A 20,809-nucleotide genomic window follows, 5' to 3' on the forward strand; every position below is an offset into this window, starting at 1 on the left:
CGCAAGGCATAACAGGCATAAAATTTTAACCAAACTAATTCTAGACAAGTTATTTAAATTAATGTCACGTCTGGCGTTTTATAAAGTGAAAATATCAGCTATATGTTTTATTTTTAAAGTAATGCACTCATTTAGAAGGTTTTAGTGTTTGGACACGCATGCTGCAATACATTACGGGTAAAGTTTCATGACAGGAAAAATGCATGGAGACGCTTTGATCAGGCTGCACTTTAACCGCTGCACACGGGCAACAGCATTAAACCCTTTGTATATTGTGCCTAAAACCCTTGTGAATATTTTCTTTGGGTTTCTAGGCGTTGTTATTGTTTGTTTTATGTAAACATGCCAGAAGGAAGCTCAGATTGTGTGAGCTGCGATCGTTTCCTATTCATGTCATTTTGGAGGAAAGTGAAGTTTGCTCTTTAACATCCTGCTTATTGTCCTTTACAACACTGTTTGTCCTCTTTGTTCCAGAGTAATATATATATATATAAGATGTCTGAACTTCGGCTTGCGTTTATTAAATTCCATGTAGATTAAACGTCGCAGACGGGGATTATTTGGAATATTTGTTTTAGCATGTTTTCAGGGTCTCTACTGCTATCTACTGGTCAGTAGATGGCAGTAGAGACCCTGAAAACTTTCCACTTTTCACCTTACACGCTATCTACTTGTTTCATATCTCCAGCTATCCCATTTTTTTCAGCACGTTCTTTCTCCTTATACTTTCTTGAACATCTTCGTTCCCCCACATCTCCTCGTCTTCCTTCCATTGTCCAGATGTCACACCCAGTACCTTCCTAGCTGTCTCCGTGACCACAGCTGTAGTACTTTTCCAGTTGTCGACAATTGCTTTTTCTCACCTGTTCACTGAATTTCACACGTCTTCCTCCTTCTTCCACCATCTGATCCTTTGTTGAGTTCTGTCTTCCTCTTCTTCACCTCATCCTGCAAACCACCATCCTGTGCTTTCCAGCTACACTCTTTCCTGCCACCACCCTACAGTCTCCAATTTCTTTTTGCTTGCATTTCTTACAAAGAATGTAGTCCACCTGTGTGCACCTTCTCCTCCACTTTAATATGGCATCCTGTGTTCCTCCCTTTTCTTAAAGTAGGTATTCACCACAGCCATTTCCATTCTTTTTGCAAATATCTACCATCTGTCCTTCCACATTTCTGTCCTTGATACCATATCTTCCCATTACTTCCTCATCGCCTCTGTTTCTTTCACCACTCTTTCATGCTTGGGCACACTCTCCACCATCTCATCTAATGCACTCCAGAAATCTTTCTTTCGTCTCACCACCTTCCTGTGGGGCATATGCACTGATGATATTCATCATTTATATCAGTGAATGCAAAAATCACAAATGTTAAGCCACGCAGCATTTAATATGACATCATTATGTAGCCTTGATTTTCTGACCTTGCTGTATACCAGATCATAATAACCCAACAACAGAAACATTATTAACAAAATGCTGAAAATGCAGTATATCAAACAACAAAATAAAAAAAAATCAGGCACTATAACACAGGAACAACATAAAATATGTTGCAAGCCTCTCTAGTAAGGTAGTAAAGGCAGAACAGACACTTGTGTACTATTAGGCAAACCAGTTAATATACAGCTACAGCCCCCCCCCCCACCCCCAAAAAGACAAACAATAAACATTGAAAAAAAGCTGACATTCAGTCTTAAGCAAAAATTTACAGTATAATTACTATCAGTGGTAAATAAACCATATATGTAGAAATTTTGTAATATCAGAGCAATATATAGTAAGTTGTGATTGAAAATTTTAAACTGACATTTTATGTTAGTCAGGATAATTATTTTAATCCTTTGTTGTTACACTGATTTCCACCACAAATGAATAATAAAATGCACAAACGTTCATAACTACACTATGCAATTTTGAGGTTGTGGAAAAATGCAGTTTTTCATTTGGAGCCCTGCTGCTGGTGCCCTCTTGGTACCCATATATTTCCTATTCAGTCGTGTGTAATTCAGCATGTAGGCAGTGAACGGTGATGGGGCTTAGTGGTGCACTTGATCCTTGTGGGGCAGAGGTTAGGTTTGGCACAAATCACTGTCGTCAAGAAGGACGGTTCCAAAGGCATGAACTCCCAGTATGGGTCAGCGTCACAGGAGAGCTACAACAGAATAAATATGAAGAAATACAAAAAGATAGGGAGCTGAAAGAGAACGGGATCAACAAAAAGTACCTGAGCAAAAGATGTGAGAAACAGACGGGTGTGTGACAATCCTAACAGAGACATGTCTCCTGGACGGTTCTTTAGACTCTTCTGATAGGCCTGAAGAGAAAAGGTGGACAAAACAAATGGATGTGCGTCATGACGCCACACATACAAAAACTAAGGGCCCTATCTTACACCCGGTGCAAAGTGTCACGACTAGATTCCAACTAACGCAACTGCCATTTTCAACCTGCGGTCCTCACGTTAAACACTAAATGGACTCAAGGTCACTTGTGTGTCCATGAGTGTGTTAATCCAAAAATGATGTGTCATCAGTGGCACTGATGGTGCATTGCTATTATAACAGAATGACATTTTTGTGGCTCCCTGTGGAGTTCAAACATCAGACACCTCGGTCATGATGAGGTTAACACTCTTACCACGTCAGCCAAAAGAGGATCCTCTTACCAGCCAAATGGGAACATAATTCAATATGGATTTTACCATCTTACAATATTTTTAGGCTATAGATCATCAAAAACCTGGTCAGAAGTTGAGTGCAGAGTTTTTCTGTTTAGATATGCTTTACAGAGGCAGGATCAAGTGGACACTCTGTTTGTGCATGCGGGAAGCACATTTGTGCTGCTCATCCTCACTCTTCACACAAGGCATCCAGATGACTGCACTAGCTAATAGCTAATATTAGATAATATTTCCACTTTGCTTAACATCATCATGTGTCATTAACGTCAGATGCCCGATACATTTGTGAACCCAAGGACTGTTATGATTTCAGAGGGACTGAACCCAATAATGCAGACAGACACCAGCAGGAGTAAAAAGTTTATTTAGCAAAGCTGAAGTAGATAACAAAATCTCAAAACTGAAGAACAGGCCAAATGAACGGGAACAAAGGAGGGGAGTTGGCAGCAGCACCACGACAAGGGGAGATGCACAAACACAGAACTGACTAATAACAACAACAGGACCAGAACAAACCGGAATGAGCCAGCAAGGTGATAGCACCACAGTGACAAACTAAATAGTGACATGCAACGAGAAGATGAGAGACAGGTGTGGTAATTGTGATGTGGCACAGCTGTGAAGGAACACAAAGCGAAAGGGCCATGCCTATGTGACGGAGGCCAGCAGGAGTCGCTGTGCAATAGTAGTCAGTAAACCTCACTCCTCAACAGCTAAAAGGATTCTCTGGCCACAGGGCCACAGAGCCCGAGTTTTACCCTTCTGGTTAGAGCGTCCATCTCTCATTCGCTATTTCACAGTTGTGAATCTCGCGCCGTCTTGCGGTCCATTACTCACGAGAGGTCAGTTTCAACAGACTTCTGGTGTCACAGACCAAATGGTCCCCCCTAAAAATTGGTCCGCCGTGCCGTCACTGTGCATGCGTCATTAGCCGCGGTTCACGGCTTATCACCTCGTTTCTGCTTCATACTCCATTTCAGGCATCTATCTTAGCAACAGATATCTGAAGCTTTTGTACAACAATCATTTCCACATAAATTGAGCATTATTTCATCATAATAGATGGAGAAGCGATCAGCTACAAGAGCTGCTAGCTGATGCATTCATTGTACATTGGTCATTTCAAAGCGTCACCAAGTATCGCCTCGTTTCTGCTTAAAACTGATTTTACAATGATTTAAGAAGTTTTACCTTGTTATCTGATGGTTAATAATCCCATTAATTCGTTTGATTGCTTTGGGTGAAGAGACTGTCTCAGACGTGCTGCTGTGGTCTGAAATGACACATGCGCAGTGGAGGCAGGGGGACCAATTTTTAGGGGCGGACTGTTCAGTCTGCGACACCGGTTCAGGGCATAGTGTAAACAAACCTTGTGAAATATGGACAACAAGACAACATTGGGGCACAGCAGAAGTCCATCACAAGTGCTACACCTCCTCTAGATAACCCTCTTAACTTAGGAGAATGTGCCATCATCATAATCGCCCGTGAACTCACTGGATCAACGCCATTCACATCCTCACTAGCCATTTGCTTACATGCACTGTGAGACGCTGGAACTTTGCTGACGCCGCCATACATTCTGGGAAGCGCAGGGGGCCACCAGGGGGATTATGAGAAACGTTAAAGTACTGAATGCCAGAGATCTTGACTTTGTGTCCCGAGGGGAGCGAGTGGGAGGAGTCAACACAACGCAGAACAAGCTGTTACACCTGCAAACACACACATATGGACTGACAGAGACAGAGTGAAACATCAACCCACAAAGAACCCTGCAGTGAGCTGCACCTGACACAAACCGTGAATAATGCCAAAATGATAAGACTACAAAACCAAGGGACAATGGCAGAAAACTAAAGTGGAATTCAAGAAAGGCTAAAGACTGAAATAAAGGAAAAACGTAACCACTAACAGTCAGGACACAAGACAAGGACAAGGGATGGACCACAACAAAGGCAACAGAAGTCTTTGCAAAATAACACTTTTCATTAATTTAGTTCCTGAGAGTTCCAATAGTCATTAAAGTATTTTAGACTAACACCCCTATCGTTGTGGACAGACAAACAAGTAAACAGAAAAACAAAAACATGGCCATTACAATAACCGTGCTCCTCTTAGTGATGGGGCTAACTAAAACAAGACTGAATTGTGAACTAAATTTTAAAAAGTAATGAAAAAAATTCAACATTTAACAACTGTGGTTTGTACCATATTTTTACACTGGTTTCTTCCTCCCTGTGTTTACAGGCAGGGAGCACCAAGACGGGACTTGCTACAGGAGGGCTTAGGAGCTGCGGTTGATGGGACATAGAGGAGATCAGGTGGTCAGAGGAAGAAGTGATGTTGCAGATACTTGGGTGCTTCACTTCAGGGAGCTTTGGTGGATGACTGCTGTTTCCGTTAATAGCCTATTTGCGTGTGGTCTGTTTTCTCGCCAGGAAACCTCTCACTTCTCCAATTTTTTTACAGAGTGTACTAAAACAGCAATGCACCAGGTTCCAGCGGACCACACTCTTAACAGCAGTAACAAATGTCAGGCTGATTGTTGTCACATGGCCATGACCAGTGGTGGGCACAGATAACCAAAAAATTAACTTCAGTAACAGATAATCAGATAACTGAAAAGTTATTTTTGATAAAGATAAAACGATAAACCACCCAAAAATGTATCAGAAGTTACAGATAACCGATAAATTCCAGTATTGTCTCTGGTACATTTGCAACTACTAACAAGCTGAATTTGAGTTTTAACACCACAATCGCTTCTGGTAGCATCAAAAGCGACAACAGACCCAAACAATGAGCCCGCACTCTTGTTTACTACATGGCTTCCAGCACAGAAGGAAGCTGAGAGGAGCCACAAAGCTCAGCTCTCTACCCAATCACAACGCTCCCGAATTTGAGGGCTCAATTAAAGGAAAACATGCGCACAAATGATCACGGCCAGGAAAACGTGCGCACATTTTATTAATTTGAGAGCATGTTTTATTAATTTGTGGGCTCAATTAAAGGAAAATGTGCGCACAAATTATCATGGCCAGAAAAAAATATCACTTTAAGTGACCTCTCCCGGGTTCCATACGCCCATCGAGAGTTTTTGTAAATTGAGTTTGAAAAAAAAGCTTCTGTTTACGTTTTGCTTCTGGAAACACGAGTCCAACGTGTGGTTTTTGAACGTACAATGTGTGTGAGAACATAAATCGTGCGCTCGTGAATTCTGTGCCTTCCTTGGTGCTGAGATTATGTGATGTGTAAATAGCAAAGTGGAATTAGACATGCTCTAAATGTACTTGTGCACTTTAGACCGGGTACTGTGCATGGTCAAGATCAGGCCCTCTAGCAGGTTGTGTGTTCTTACCTCAAGTGCTATCTGCAGGGCAGAATACTGCACCCAAAGCTCCTGCTGCTGCGCTGCTGATAGCAATGATGCTGTATGTCTGTCTCCTGTCACGCTGAGGTAGTGAGACCAGACACATTCCCCCACAGTGTGCACCGTCCTACTCTGAGTGCGAACTACAGCAGATTGACATCATAGTGCAGAAAACACCAAATATAAGTGGAGCATGAAGTTGAAGATAGGATCAACAAGTTGCCACAGATCAGTTATTTTTAAAGCTACAAGGTGTAGGATTTAGTGTCATCTAGTGGTGAAGTGGCAGATTGTGCTATGCCATCACTGGCCACAATATTGCTTCCCTTCACATTTTTGTTTCTTGGCAATAAGGATTCATGTTCCCTTGCTTTATCTTGTAATAAATAATATGTACAATCCCCCATTAAAAAAAAGAGGTTTCTCAAAGTTGTTAGTCTGCACTAGTGACCAGATGACTGTATAGGAGAGCAACCACTGAGTCCTCCTCTTTTATTGTCAGTCTTGTTAAAGACAGACTAAGTATGACCTTTTTGGGCTACTGTACCAATATGGTCGTGCAACATGGTGGCCTTCATGAGGGGGTCCAATCTCGTGTACATATGAAGATCTGGCTTACGAAAACACATTAATTGTTCAGCTAAATTTACACAGATGAACAGATGTTATGAATGCTATAATCCATTTTGGCTAATAACCCCCCCCCCCCAATCCTATACTGTAGCTTTAATGTACACTGAACACAAAGAGCCTTTCAAGTTTCGGATAATTCTTCTTACTGTCAGGCAGAAGAAGGTGGAGGATATCTTTGGCAATGAGGAAACCCAACACTCCATAATTCATAGCTCTGTTTTAAAAGTGAAGTCAGATGCTGTGATGTTCAATAATTCACATGAAATGCTTTAATAGTGTTCGGAATTTTACCGTCTGCTTTACCTGGGATAGTTCGGATTGAAGAGTGGAGGGATAAACATTCCCATTGGAAAGATGAGTTCATTATCCACAAGCACTGGTGTCACAGACAGTCTAAAAAAGAGGTAAAAAACTTTAATACACACTAAAAACTTTAATACACACTCTGGACTGAATTATTTAGATTAAATTAATGTTAATGTGACTTACACATCAACCCCATCTGCCTCAGCCAGCATTTTAGTGCGTCTTTTTTGCCACAGGGACAGTAGCTGGATGTAGTTGGAGAAGAATCTGTCCTTGTCGACTGTCACCTGAACACATGCAGATTATTTCCATGACTCAGCTGATAGCATAATCACCAATTTCTAATTTTGTCATTAATCACTTTACTTGGGTTAATGCAAAGACTGCAATAAAAATACCACAGCAATATTAAACTGTCACTAACTTCAGGTTTGATTCCTACAACTTTTAAATCTACAGTGATCAATCCTATTCTTAAAAAAATGTAACTTAGATCCAGGTTCACTGAAAATTAGACTATCAAATATATCATTTTGCTCTAAAATTCTTGAAAAATTGGTTCTACAGCAGCTTGTGGATTATATATATATAATCAGCTTGTGTATATATATATATATATATATATATATATATACGTATATGTATATATGAAAGCGTGTGTGCATGTATGTATGTATGTTGTATATAAAATGTTCTCCACTCAGATTGCAATAGCCTTTCTGTCCATCATTTACCTGTATTTTGGCATGCTTGGCGCCAGAAAGTTATGTTGGATCCAAAAGGATCCAAAAAGGCTATAGGACCAAAAGTTATATTGGATTGGTTCCCACTGACCAATAGCGTTAGAGCTTACTGCCAACAGCTAGCCAATCAGAGCGCGGCATACGAAGGTCAGGAACTAGCTGACAGACACTGGTTGAAAAAAATGGCAACAAACATGTCAACAACAGCAGAAAATCGCCTGCCAGCGAGGTTTGCTGAGTTCACAGAGGAGGAACTGGTGGAAATACTGAACTCCAAGGATGCCACAAACATTAAGAAGGTAGACAAGCACGCTACTGACGTTTTAGAAGCATTCATATGCTGTTCACAAAAAAATAAATTGCTCTAATTTACTTGACTCTTTGTTGTTTGCTTAATTTGGGAGGGGGGTGGAGACCATAACAATTGATGGATGGCAAGTCATCCAACATAGAGAAATATTGGATGAAAAAAAGTTATATTGGACTCGGCTACGCCTCGTCCATACATATATATATATATATATATATATACACACATATATATATACATATATATGTATATACGTATATATATATATATATATATATAAAATGTAAAGCAAAAACAGTTTTTTTTACAAAGTCTTGTTGAGTTTACGTGAATATAACATCTTAAGGAAGACGAGCAGCTTCCACACTTTTCTGTTATCCTGCCACCACTCACCAACCCTCTCCAATAAAAGGTTATCATTTTCAATTAAATATTGATTCTACTGCATACACAAAAAAATTATTTTATTTAAGTAACCTTGTTATGCACATGTTCATCTGTTTTTACCATTTCCATAAGTTACTGTGCAACACAAAAATATGAAATTACAGTTTGTTGAAACTGTCAGTTCTTTCCTGCTTTCTTTCCTTTTTTCTTCAGCATCGCTACATTTCTTTGATGCTTCATCTGTTATGTACCTTTGCAAAAATCTGGTCAAGTTGAGGTTTACTTGGGATCTCTGTTGCTGTCCAAAGTCTTGGGATTAGATGCTGAATCTGGGGAAGAGATAAAAAAAAAAAGTTTTTTAAAGATATCTAACTGCCAGAACAATGCATTTAAAAAAGTAACTCCCTTTGCTCAACATTACCTTTGTCATAATAAACTGGAGAAATGTGTCATCTGTCCACTCAAGGTCAAGTAATTTGGACTCGAAGGAGGAAAAAATATTTTCAATCATCTCTTCCGCCTGTTGAACAAATTTTTAAAAAATGACATTGCTTCATTAATTGAATAAAACAATTACGTCCTCATTCCCTGCAGCATCTCCTCACCTCTTGACGTGCCGTCTTTTCACTGAGAAGGTGAATCAAAACTGAGTCAAATCCTCTCTCAGTCTCCGACATGCAAAGTTTCCAGCGAGGGGCTGCCTGGTGAAAAGCGCCACAATCACATACACAAAAATCACATAATTTTTAACCTCTGTCAACGACAATATGTTAAATTTGCCTGTCAGCAGAACATCGTAAAAACGGGAACATTTTTTAATGTAATTTCTTAGCGAGGTAGACAAAGAGTTAATTAAATGTTGGTGCAGATCTGGATGAAGGGATGGAGCTTGCCTTTGATCTCTGACCATGATTCCTTTGATCCTGTCTTTGATCTGTGTGATTCTGATCACAGGATCAGCCGTGATCAAAACATTACAATCAAACTAACAGATAACTGGCAACAGCAAACAGGATCTAAGATCAGAGACCAGGATTAAAGGTCAGGATCAAAGATGAGTGATAAGACTAAAAACATCAGCAGTCAGGTTAGAAGAAAGTAAAATGTCAACACAGAACGTGTGAACAGAAGAATGTTGGACCTTGGCCCAGACATGCACTCTCTGAATATTCACTGTCGACTCACCCCAGCAGTACCCACAACCAAAGATAAATTCTTCGCTATTTCAGAAAACCTGGAGTCAAGTGCCGGCATCAGTGTGTGCAGGAGGTTGAAGATCATAAATGTATGAAGTGGACCTCTGAGGGCAAATGGTCCAGCAAAATTTTGTAAATATAAAAAAAAGGTGCGTAAATGTTTGTGTGTTATTTAGTGTCACTTACAGTACCTGCTGCTCAGCTCATCCTTGTTCAGCCATTTGCCAATGACGTGCGACATTTGCACAACGTAGTGGATGTTATGCAGAAGGATGTGATTCTCTTGGCTGATGTGCAGCGGATGGAAAACAGCCTGTAGACATCCCAACCAGTCAATGGCAGGAGCCTGCTTCTGTGGTCACATTTACACACACACACACACACACACATACTTAAAAGGGTGAGTAATACAGAGGATGTGGAACATCTGTGTGGTGACCCAGTCTCCTTGCATACCTGGAGCTCTTTGATGGTCATACCCTGGAAGAGCAGTCTGTTTACAGAGCGGTGTTCCAGAGGGGCGGCAGCCACGGCAAGCTCAGAGGACAGAGAGGTGAACATGCTCGCGTGGTCGATACTGTTGCTGGATTGGGCCCCAAGCAGGACCATGTACTTCTGACACAACGCGAAGAAAGGACGTACCGTCTGTGTGACAAACTAACAGGATGAGATGAAGAAGTATACACAACTATAGTAGCATTCTCTTGAGTATAGTACCTGCTTTATTGCTTGAGATATCTTAGTTTCACTGTTCCACTCAGTGGGGAGTAACAGATCAGGCTGATCAATCTGTTAGTAAAGAGACATGAGGTTTTTTGTTTGTTGTTGTTGTTTTTTTAAAGAGCCTTAATTCCGTCACATTCTTAATGATTTACAATTTTATTTCATGGAAACTGACATGAATGTAATTTCTGGCGATGCTGTGGGCAATTTCATTTGGGTCTTTGCCCACGTAGATGTTAAAAAATGGAAATGTGCTGTAGTCTCTCATTAGCAGGCTCAGGGTGGAGTTAAAATCAGTCTGATTCCACTGACCTGACACTGCCCAACCTCCCAGCTAGAGAGAGAGAGAGAGAGAGAGAGAGAGAGGAAAAATACTTGATGATGAGGAACCAGATATCATAAAAAGATGTAAAGTTATGACCTAAAGATATAATATCGACTTTAAAAGCCACCTAAGAAATATGTGGCTAATAACTGCAAAGACAACTAACCCTGCTGATTGTTTATAACCATTTATGACTCATATTTGCAGCTTTGGGTTGTTAAATTCTAAGAAATCCTGATCTGTCAGCAGAATTCCTCCAGCTTTCCCACTTATCTGTGAGGTTTGTGTATTATGGGCAAGAGATGGCATTCTGTCTCTTTCTGAAACTGTTGTTTCATTTGGTGTTTCAGTTGCTTCAAAATGGAGTTCGTTTGTTTGTTTTTACCAACAAATTTTAATTCATTGGGTATTTAGAAACACTCAATCGTTTTTGTTTGTTTGTTTGTTTGTTTTTTTACAAAAATCTCAGTCTACCTGGTATCACCATTGCACCATATTGAACATTTCAAAGCAGTGACTTATTTTATAGTAATTTTCATTAATGCTTCAAACCATTTATCACTTACTGAAGCAATTTGTTATTTTAGTTATTCTTAGACTTTTGAAATAATGATTTGTTATCTGAAGCAAAGAACTCACTGTCTACTAGATCCTAAATTTGTAGTGTGGAAGCATTTCGATTTGTCACACAGACACCATTCTGAACTTATACTTTTGAGTGTTTCAGCACAATATATTCTTCAGCCATTGTTTTATTTAGAGTTTTGGAGAATGGAGAATTTTTCCAATGCAATTCTTCCATGTTGTGTAGTTTCTGAACCAAGGAATCCACATTGTCACCTCAAAATCACCACTGCAGTGATTCAAGCATTTCAAATGTTTCATTTAATGTTTCAAAGCAGCTAATTAGTTTGTGAAACAATTTGTTTGTGTAGATTTTCTAGGCATTTAGTGAATCATATTATGAAGTGATTGTTTAATGTTGACAGCATTTCCAGTAGTGAATCATTTTCTAAAGTACTTGTTTCATTTGGATTTTCATTTGGATTTTTTTTTTTCTTAGCACTTCAAAAGAGTAACTCATTTTGCCAAGCAAATGTTTCACTTAGTGTTTCAAAACAGTGAAGGATTCTCTGAAGAAATTAATTTAGCCATCTGCTCCATCTTGGGTTTCAAATGTGTCAAAGCAGTGAACCATATTCTGAAGAAAATGCTACTGCTACATTTACTGTTTGGATCATTTCAGAATACTGAATTATTTTCTAAAGTCATAAAGACAGGCAACCTGCTCAAAACTGTGAATCATTTTGCGGAACAATTGTGGCATGTCATGTTTCAAAACAGTGAATAACTTCTGTCTTGTGTTTCATGTACTTTTTGACCATTGCAAATTGTTGAATTATTTTCTGAAATTCTTTAGTATTTAGGCAGTTTTGACTTACTGAAGCATTATTCTAAAGTAATTGTTTAGTTTTAGTTTTTTTTTAGCATTTAAAGCAGTAAATTATTTTTTATTTTGTTCTTTTGTTTCAAACTATCAAAATGCCTCAATGCCGTGTATTAACCTCATAAACACAGAGGTGATACTGGAACGTTGATTTTCATTATAAGGGAAATTGAGCAATTGCCTCACTTTCTGGATGAGTGTGAGGAATGGTTCTGTTCCAACGGAGTCTATGGATCTGGTGTCCAAACAGGAATGATAGAAGCTTCTGGTTTTCTGCACCGCTGAACTAGTCGTCCACTCACTTGATTCTTCCAAACATATGTATATATACATATATGTCAGATAGATGATATATGCTTTGCATGTAGTAAACCTTACAGCAGCACACACATACCCAGTATCCCCCTGAGGAACTCCAGCAGCACAGTCTTCCTGCTGAGAAGTTTCTCCCTCCTCAGTCCGCTGATTTCTCTCTCTTCATCTTTCTCTCTTCTCTGTTGATCTCCCAGACTGCTCTTGGCTCTTTGTCTCTCCCCGGGGGCCGGTGTGTCAGCTCTACATGTGAACATGAAGTAATCACAGGGGCGTGCGAAGGGATCAGCAGACAGGGAGATCCGGGCTGATGCCCACTGACAGGCTGCAGAGAGACACGGCGTGGCTGCAGGGAGAGCGGCACAAAGGTCAGACACCATCCTGAACTCACTCTGTCGTGGTGCATGGGTCTCATTACCTGTGCTCTCTGTTTTGAGGTGCTGGTGGGTGTAGTAAACCAGGCTCAGAATGACGGCGCAAATGGAGATCCCACAGAGGAGGAGCAGCAGCAGTCTGCAATGTTTTACCCACACCGGTTTGGTTTCATCCGGTGGGTCGGGCTGGTTCTGAGGCTGAGGCGGTTGCAGAGTGGACACAAGATTGAGCTGCAGCTGATGTTGGACACGAACCTGTTGAGGAGCCTGGCCAGGATCTTGGATGGAGTGTGGTGGCTGAAACTGAGGTGCAGACTGAAGACCTCTCTCAGCTTCTTGTTCGGGCAATGACTGCACTGATAACTGAAGCTGGAACTGAGGGAAACAGATTTAATAGCTTTGCTGCAAAGAGAGAATCTGTCTTGAACGTCAGTAGCAGATTTTGGGGGTTGAGCCGTTGACCAAAGGAGTGATTAAAATATGGAAAAGGTCTTGCATAAACAAAAGTTGAAGAGCGAATACTGCTGCATGCAGAATTACAAGATTTTAGTGTTTAAAATCAAAATTGTGATTTAAAAGCGATGACTAGAGAATCAGTATTTAGCTTCCCAGGTTGCCTTGGAATACAGGAAAACAGATATAGATTTTTTAAAATTTTGTGGAGATTGCGATACTCCTGGGCTTCCATCGTAGAGTAGGGATGTGCCTTTGGCACACCCAACCAAATAACTCCCCCACTCCCACCCTCAGAACGGAACTGTCTCACCTGCATTTTGGGGAAATAATTCACCAATAAAGTCCTCAGTACAACTGAAAAAACATTTACCCATAAAGTACAAATAAAGAACGCCAAGTCTTTACTTCCGCAAAGCGCTCCACCAAGAAGTCATACTTCCACTTTTCATTAAACATCCACATTTGTGTTTAGTGTTTCTGTGGTAACGGCTTCATCTTGGGTTTCAAATGTGTCAAAGCAGTGAGTCATTTTCTGAAGAAATGGTTTCATTTAAGATTTTTTCAATGTTTTGAATCATTTTGTGAAACCAATGTTTCATTTAGTGTTGAGTATTTTAATATACTGAATCATTGTAAAAATTGATTTATTTACAGGTTTTGGGCATTTTGAAACAGCAAATCATTTTCTGAAACAATTAGTTCAATTAGCATGTTGAGTCTGAGTTTGAAAGCGTGAATCATTTTCTGAACCAAGGAATCTTTGCTGGCCTCCATTGTAATGTTTCAAGCATTTTGGAATGGTGAATCATTTTGTGAATCAATTTATTGAGTCTTTTGAAACTGAACCATTTTCTGCAACGACAGGTTTCATTTTATCTTTTGAGCCTTTTTAATCTGACTAGAATCCTTCGTAAAATTGTATCTTGGAACATGGTAAGCTTGGAGAGAGACCAAACGCATGTACAGTCAGTTTCAACCTAATCAGCACCACATAAGGTGGCAAGAACAACAATTTAACTTCAGTATCATAACTGTACTATAGTATTATAGTACAGTTATAGTACAGCCCCTACCAGCCATTCAGGACCTGTACACTTCACACTGGTCCAAGAGAGCAATGAACATCATCAAAGACCCCACTCACCCAGCACACAAACTGTTCTCCCTACTACCATCAGGGAAGCGCTACTGCAGCATGCGGTGCCGCACAAGCAGACTGGGAAACAGCTTCTTTCCACAAGCCATCAGACTCATCAACACACTGAAGAAAACTACATGAACATTTCAAAGACACTGAAGAACATTCCATGAACACTTCATTTCACCATGTCACTTGCACTTTACTCTTCACACCTTACATACTGCATCTACACTATTGCACATAACCTGTATGTCCACTGATTGTACTTCTGCTGCTGTGTGATTTTGTGTATTTATTGTACATGTCTATATCAGTATGTTAGTCTTTTTTACTGCACATGTGTGTGTGTGGTTGTGAGTGAAATGTGTCAAAGAGAGAAATGTAAATTCATGTATCAGTATGTTAGTTTTTACTGCACATTGTGTGTGTGTTTATTGTCAATGTCTTATCTATATGTTTAGTTTAACTGCACATTGGAGACTGGTCAAACACAATTTCAGTCTTCTGTGCTAACCCTGTTACATAGATTTTTGACAATAAAGTACACTTTGACTTTTGTATTCCTAGAATGTAGCGAGGTAGTGGTCATTTAAAGACTACAGGTCAGGGTCGAGGAACATGCACTTGCACGCAGTGCTCAGCTACAGCTATATATGTGCATCACCCGCAGATCAGGTCAAGTCATGTCATGGAAGATGCACTCGTGCCACACATTGCTGTATCCATCACACTACAAAGCCACCAAGGCAGACAACCAGTCCATTCCCAGCTCTTGAAAGTAATGTTTCTACTACAGCCAAGTGAAAAGTAGGCATTCCCTTGGCCTTCTCCACCTGCTGAGGCACCCGTGTACTGGACTGTGCCCAGAGAAACATCCCACATGGCCAAAATGTCATAAGTGATGTTCCCTCACAATGCAACGTGATACTCCTCAACTGTCTAACTGTTCATTTGACACAAAGTCATTCCAGTAGTACTCAAGGATCCTCCTAAGAGACCTAGTACCAAAGACTTCTACTCATAGTGACTGGTTGGCATCCAAGCCTTACAATAGTACAGTAATGCAGAAAGCATCAGAATCCTAATGACTTTGACCTTTGTTGTCCTGCAAAGATATTGGCATCACAAATCACCTCTGGTTCAATAAGTTCCTCCCAGTTGTCTCTCAATCTCAAAGGCCAAGGACCCAGAGACATGTTTTGACTGATTGGTGTGAAGTGATTAGTGCTCATTTCCAGAGCAGCAGGTTCTCGGTTCAAAATTACCATGTCCCATTCTCCATGTGATGTGGAGCTGTGTCAGGAAGGGCATCTGGTATAAAACTTGTGCAAAATCAATATGCAGAACCCTCATGAATCTGCTGCAGTGATCCCGAGCGGAAAAAACAGGGAGAAGCTGAAGGATCTTAGTATTTGATATTATGTTGATGTTTTAATAACATTTGTGATCTTTTATGCTTTTACTTTTTGTAAGGTGACCTTGGGTGCCTTGAAAGGTGCCTCCAAATAAAATGTATTATTATTTGTTTTGATCATAAAGATTCCAAAAAGGTGTAGTTTGTACTATTTACTGCCTAGTATTATGGGGTAAAAACAATACAAATGTTGGCAAAAAACAAATTTAGTTTGTATAGGGGTCAAAAATTCCAAAACTACAATTTTGGTAAAGTATTACACAAATTATTGGGTGTGTGAATAAGATTTTGAAAGAGTAAGTATGGCTCCATCATCCTCTGTGACTCCTGTTAGAATAAGCAGGTAGTAAATCAATGAATATAAAAGGTACAACTACAACCCCAAATCAGAGAAGTTGGGACAATATAGAAAATTGGGTGGGGGCGGGGTGTGTGTGTGTGTGCATGCAGGGATTCTGACTTTGACTTCATTGTAGACCGTAAAAATGCAAGATATTTTATTGTTTTATGTGGTGAACTTAATTTCATTTAATATACGGTACATCCATTTCTGCATTTCAGGCCTGCACACACAGGAGTAATTTAAAGCTTGTACATACAGGTGCATCTCAGAAAATTAGAATATTATGAAAAGGTTCAATTTTTTTTGTCAGGTATTTCAGCTTCATATTCTAGTTGCAATACACAGAAACTAAAATATTTCAGTCATTTGTAAATTTTAATTTTAATTATTACAGCCTATAAGCTCCAAAAAGTAGAAAATGCAAATCTCAAAACAGAACACTTTAGCCGATCAGTTTTTAAAATATGATTTACAGATGCTGGTCATATAATTAGAATATCATGAAAAAGTTGATTTCAGTAATTCCATTTAAAAAGTGAAACTTGTATATTATATTCATTCATTACACACAGTGATACTGTATATTTCAAATGTTTATTTCTTCTAATTTTGATGATTATTCCTGACAACTAATGTTGTCCATTCAGCTGCTCCCGTTTTGTGTTCGGGGTCGCCACAGCGGATACAACCAGATCCACATTGTTTCTGTGTAGGCTCTCAGTTGTCCAGGTGGTTTCCATAGCAGAGAAGCTTGAATCTTCGACTGGACTGGGTTGTTTGACGCGAGGACGTTTCGCTTCAAATCACAGAAGCTTCCTCAGCTAAAGTTCTTTAGCTGAGGACTGTGACGTTATGATTGGAGAGAACAGGCAGCTCCAGACAGGGGTTTACAGAAACCCACTCACACTGACCAATATCTGCTCTTTGGCTCAAACCACCCCCTTGAACACAAGCTTGGGGTGATCAGGACTCTTCAACACAGAGCCCTACAGGTGCCCACAACTGCAGAGGGAAGGGCTAAAGAACAACAACTTGTCCAGAAAGCCCACACAGTATGGGTACCCACCATGGTCCCTGGACAAAGTGCAGAAGTCCCAGAGAACAAAGAGACCAGATACGTAGACGGAGACAAGAAGAAGAGGAGTGTCTCTCCCTTATTAGCAGGAGTAGGGGAAAAAACTACAGAGGATCTTCAGACAGCACAAAATCCCAGTTTACACCTTGAGACAGAAATTAGCTCACCCTAAGGACAGGATCCCTAGTTACAAACAGAGCAATGTAGTGGATTCTATCAGATGTCAGGAAAACTGTAACGAACACTACATAGGTGAGACTAAGCAGCCGTTACACAAAAGGCTATACTAGCGCCACAGAGAGGGCGCCAGTGGACTTCAGTCTGCTGTTCATCTCCACCTTAGACACTAACCACACATTTGAGGACAAGGAAGTTAAAATCTTAGCCAGAGAGAAGAAATGGTTTGAGAGAGGGGTCAAGGAGGCATTCTATGTGAAACAGTTGAAACCCAGCCTTAACTGGGGAGGGGGTCTGAGACACGCTTTGTCCCCTGTTTACAATGGGGTACTCAGGTCAAAGCAGTTTCTGTCTTTTGTTCATGGTAATGAGTCATTCGCGTCATCAGGAGAGTCGTCAAGGGAGCCATCAAGAAAGGCATCCATCCCATCATTAGGAGGGTGATAACTAGAGTACAATAGGTGCTAATTGGAGCTATTGTTTAGTCTCTAGCCTATAGCAGTCTGCCTCTCGGTAGGAGGGGTCTGGTTAGGTTTAAAACTCCAGCTTTTGTGATTTCTGTTTATTCTTTTCTACAAGAGTCTAGACAGAAGTCAGACTACCAGAGCAAGAATTTTAGCTGAGGAAGCGTCTGCGATTTGAAGCGAAGCGTCCTTGCGTCAAGCAACCCAGTACATTTGAAGATTCTAGCTTCTCTACTACAGATCCGCATTGATATTTGGCACAAGTTTTACACCGGATGCCCTTCCTGACGCAACTCCAGTGCTACCTGGAGAAACACACAGCCGCTGGTGTTCCAAAGAGGTCTCCCATCCAAGTACTAACCAGGTCCTGCACTGCTTAGCTTCTGAGATCTGACGGGATCAGGCTGACACAGAGCAGATCGGCTAATGAAAATCCCAAATTCAGTATCTCAGAAAATTAGAACATTGTGAATATGTTCAATATTGAAGACACCTGGTGTCACACTCTAATCAGCTAATTAACTCAAAACACCCGCAAAGGCCTTTAAATGGCTTCTCAGTCTAGTTCTGTAGGCTACACAATCAGGGGGCAGACTGCTGACTTGATGTCTTGCCTGGGCTAAAGACAAAAAGGACTGGACTGCTGCTAAGTGGTCCAAATTTAAGTTCTCTGATGAAAGTAAATTTTGGATTTCCTTTGGAAATCAAGGTCAAGGAGTTTGGAGGAAGAGAGGAGAGGCACAGAATCCACATTGCTTGAGGTCCAGTGTAAAGTTTCCACAGTCAGTGATGGTTTGGGGTGCCATATCATCTGCTGGTGTTGGTCCACTGTGTTTTCTGAGGTCCAAGGTCAACGCAGCCGAGTACCAGGAAGTTGTAGAGCACTTCATGCTTCTTGCTGCTGACCAACTTTATGGAGATGCAGATTTCATTTCCAACAGGACTTGGCACCTGCCAAACAGTGCCAAGACCCAAACAATGCACAAGAGCTGAAGGCCACTATCAGAGCAACCTGGGCTCTCATACAACCTGAGCAGTGCCATAGACTGATCGACTCCATGCCATGGTGCATTCCTGCAGTAATTCCAGCAAAATTTGCCCCAACTACGTATTGAGTGCTGTACATGCTCATACTTTCATATTTCATTCCAGCATGGTTGGCTTTGGACTTGATTAAACATAGTGGAGCAACACCAGCAGATGACACATCACCCTAAATCCTTACTGACAATGGAAACTTCACACTGAACTGTAAGCAGCTTGGATTCTGTACCTGTACACTCTTTATTCAGACTCTAGGACCTTCATTTCCAAATAAAATACTAAATTTACTTTCATCTGAAAAGAGGACTCCTTACTCCACGGAAAGACACTTCTGAGATGGTCTCTAGTTCAGGAGTGGCTTGGGACCACAAATGCAACACTGACTCAGGCTGATGCATTGACTCTAGCTTCAGTCCACTCCTCCTGAAGCTCCAAGTTTTTGAATCGGCTTTGCTTGACAATCTCCTCAAGGCTGTGGTCATCCCTGTTGCTTGTGCATCTTTTCTGACCGCACCTTTCCCCTCCAGTCAGCCTTCCATGAATATGCCTTGATCCAGAACTCTGAACAGCCAGAGCTTTCAGCAGTGTCCTTCTGTGAGACCTGACAAAAAATATTAAATTTTTGCACGATATTCAAATTTTTTGAGACGCAGCTCTAAGTCCCTTCAGTATCTCCCTGGTTTTCACTCAGGGTCACCACATGTTGATTTGACTAGTTTTACACCAGATAACCTTCCTGACTCAACTCCATATTGCAGAATGGGCAGGGATGGGTTTGAACCAGGAACCTTCTACACTGGAAATGAGTGCGCATAACCGCTTACCCACCACCCTCTACTAATTTAAGGCTAGCATTAAAGGCAAAAATAAACAGTTACATCATTTAAAATGTGATGTCAACAAGTGATTGCAATCATTGGTAGAAATGTCAGTGCATAAAGGGCAAGGATACAAACCTAAATTGAACCCCTGTGATTGCCAATCCCTCAGAGAGCATTACATCTAGAACAGTCATTCATCAGGTATTACTTTGGAAGACCTTTGTCATGCACCACAGTAGTTACATTCACAAATGTCACTTAAACTTTAATGTGCAACAAGTCCAAAAGCTAGAGTCTGTCATTCTATGGGGTTGTGTCAGTGCCATTGGGAATGGTATTGATGCGTCCAACTCTCTCTCTATACACACACACGCGCGCGCTGCCTTCAAGACATGTTTTCCAGGGACATCCATGCATTTTTCAAGAAAACGCAAAACCACTTTCTATACACATTACAAAGGTTTGCCACCTTAGGTTGTTCCAAAAACCTGCTTGGTCCACGGAACGTCGTCAGGTTCGTAATTTAAAAAAAAAAAAAAAAAAAACATAACAAGAATCTGCTGTAGAAAACATGCAGACATCACTGGGTCATTATAAACATTCATAAAGCAGAACCTGCTTTCACTGTTGCACTTCATTAGAAACACACTCCTGCTGCTGTCAAAAGTTTGTATCAACTTAGTCCATAACCAGTACAACCTTAAATCTCATTCTCAGACTTCATGACCAATTTTAACACTGCAGCTAACTGGTTTGTGCATCCGTGTTGATGTCCTACCTGAGGTTGTGCTGAAGATTCACTCATTCTTAACATAGATGTGTCAGTTTGTTTATCCAGCTTCACTTATCCTCGTCTTTTGCGTTTGTTTCACACGTGCAACCCACATCAACTCTTATCACTCACTTCACTCGCAATTCTGATAAAAATAACTGCGTCCAACTCTCTCTCACTCACACTCACCACTCCCCAAATGATGCCATTGCAAGACAACTTGGCAGGTTCAGTGTGTCACCAACTACTCTGTGTAGTACTGAGAATGCAACAAAAAACATCAATGGTAAA

The 20,809-nt window shown here is 40.6% G+C and overlaps 1 protein-coding gene across 4 annotated transcripts; it reads right to left on the reverse strand.

Annotated features, from left to right (window-relative positions):
- Positions 1-1,650: 1,650 nt before the first annotated feature.
- Positions 1,651-20,717, reverse strand: kel (Kell metallo-endopeptidase (Kell blood group)). 4 transcript variants are annotated; one of them, XM_034174532.1, is made up of 18 exons: positions 20,525-20,715; positions 12,856-13,186; positions 12,520-12,762; positions 12,312-12,433; positions 10,529-10,687; positions 10,348-10,419; positions 10,087-10,275; positions 9,822-9,982; positions 9,620-9,734; positions 9,040-9,135; positions 8,856-8,954; positions 8,686-8,763; positions 7,178-7,281; positions 6,992-7,081; positions 6,835-6,902; positions 6,044-6,198; positions 2,230-2,319; positions 1,652-2,157 (listed from the first exon to the last, which is right to left on the reverse strand). In XM_034174532.1, the coding sequence occupies exons 1-18, from the start codon at positions 20,558-20,560 to the stop codon at positions 2,011-2,013; spliced, it is 2,355 nt and encodes a 784-aa protein (XP_034030423.1). In that variant the 5' UTR covers positions 20,561-20,715; the 3' UTR covers positions 1,652-2,010. The 4 variants fall into 4 exon arrangements, with proteins under 4 accessions (XP_034030424.1, XP_034030423.1, XP_034030422.1 ...); XM_034174531.1 differs by having other exon boundaries at positions 12,520-12,783; positions 20,525-20,714; XM_034174533.1 differs by lacking the exon at positions 2,230-2,319 and having other exon boundaries at positions 1,651-2,157; positions 12,520-12,783; positions 20,525-20,717.
- Between the last annotated feature and the right edge of the window lie 92 nt (positions 20,718-20,809).

This window comes from Thalassophryne amazonica, chromosome 7, assembly GCF_902500255.1.
Source record: "Thalassophryne amazonica chromosome 7, fThaAma1.1, whole genome shotgun sequence".
Lineage (NCBI taxonomy): Eukaryota > Metazoa > Chordata > Actinopteri > Batrachoidiformes > Batrachoididae > Thalassophryne > Thalassophryne amazonica.

Bases quoted from the DNA above. Each gene is read 5' to 3' on its own strand.
- kel (XM_034174531.1), bottom strand. From the start codon at position 20,560: ATGTTAAGAATGAGTGAATCTTCAGCACAACCTCAG. The intron at 10,420-10,528 runs GTCAGTTTCCAT...CTTTACTAACAG, and splicing joins TCGCCAGAAATTACATTCAT to ATTGATCAGCCTGATCTGTT. The intron at 7,082-7,177 runs GTAAGTCACATT...CCTCTTTTTTAG, and splicing joins GAGGCAGATGGGGTTGATGT to ACTGTCTGTGACACCAGTGC.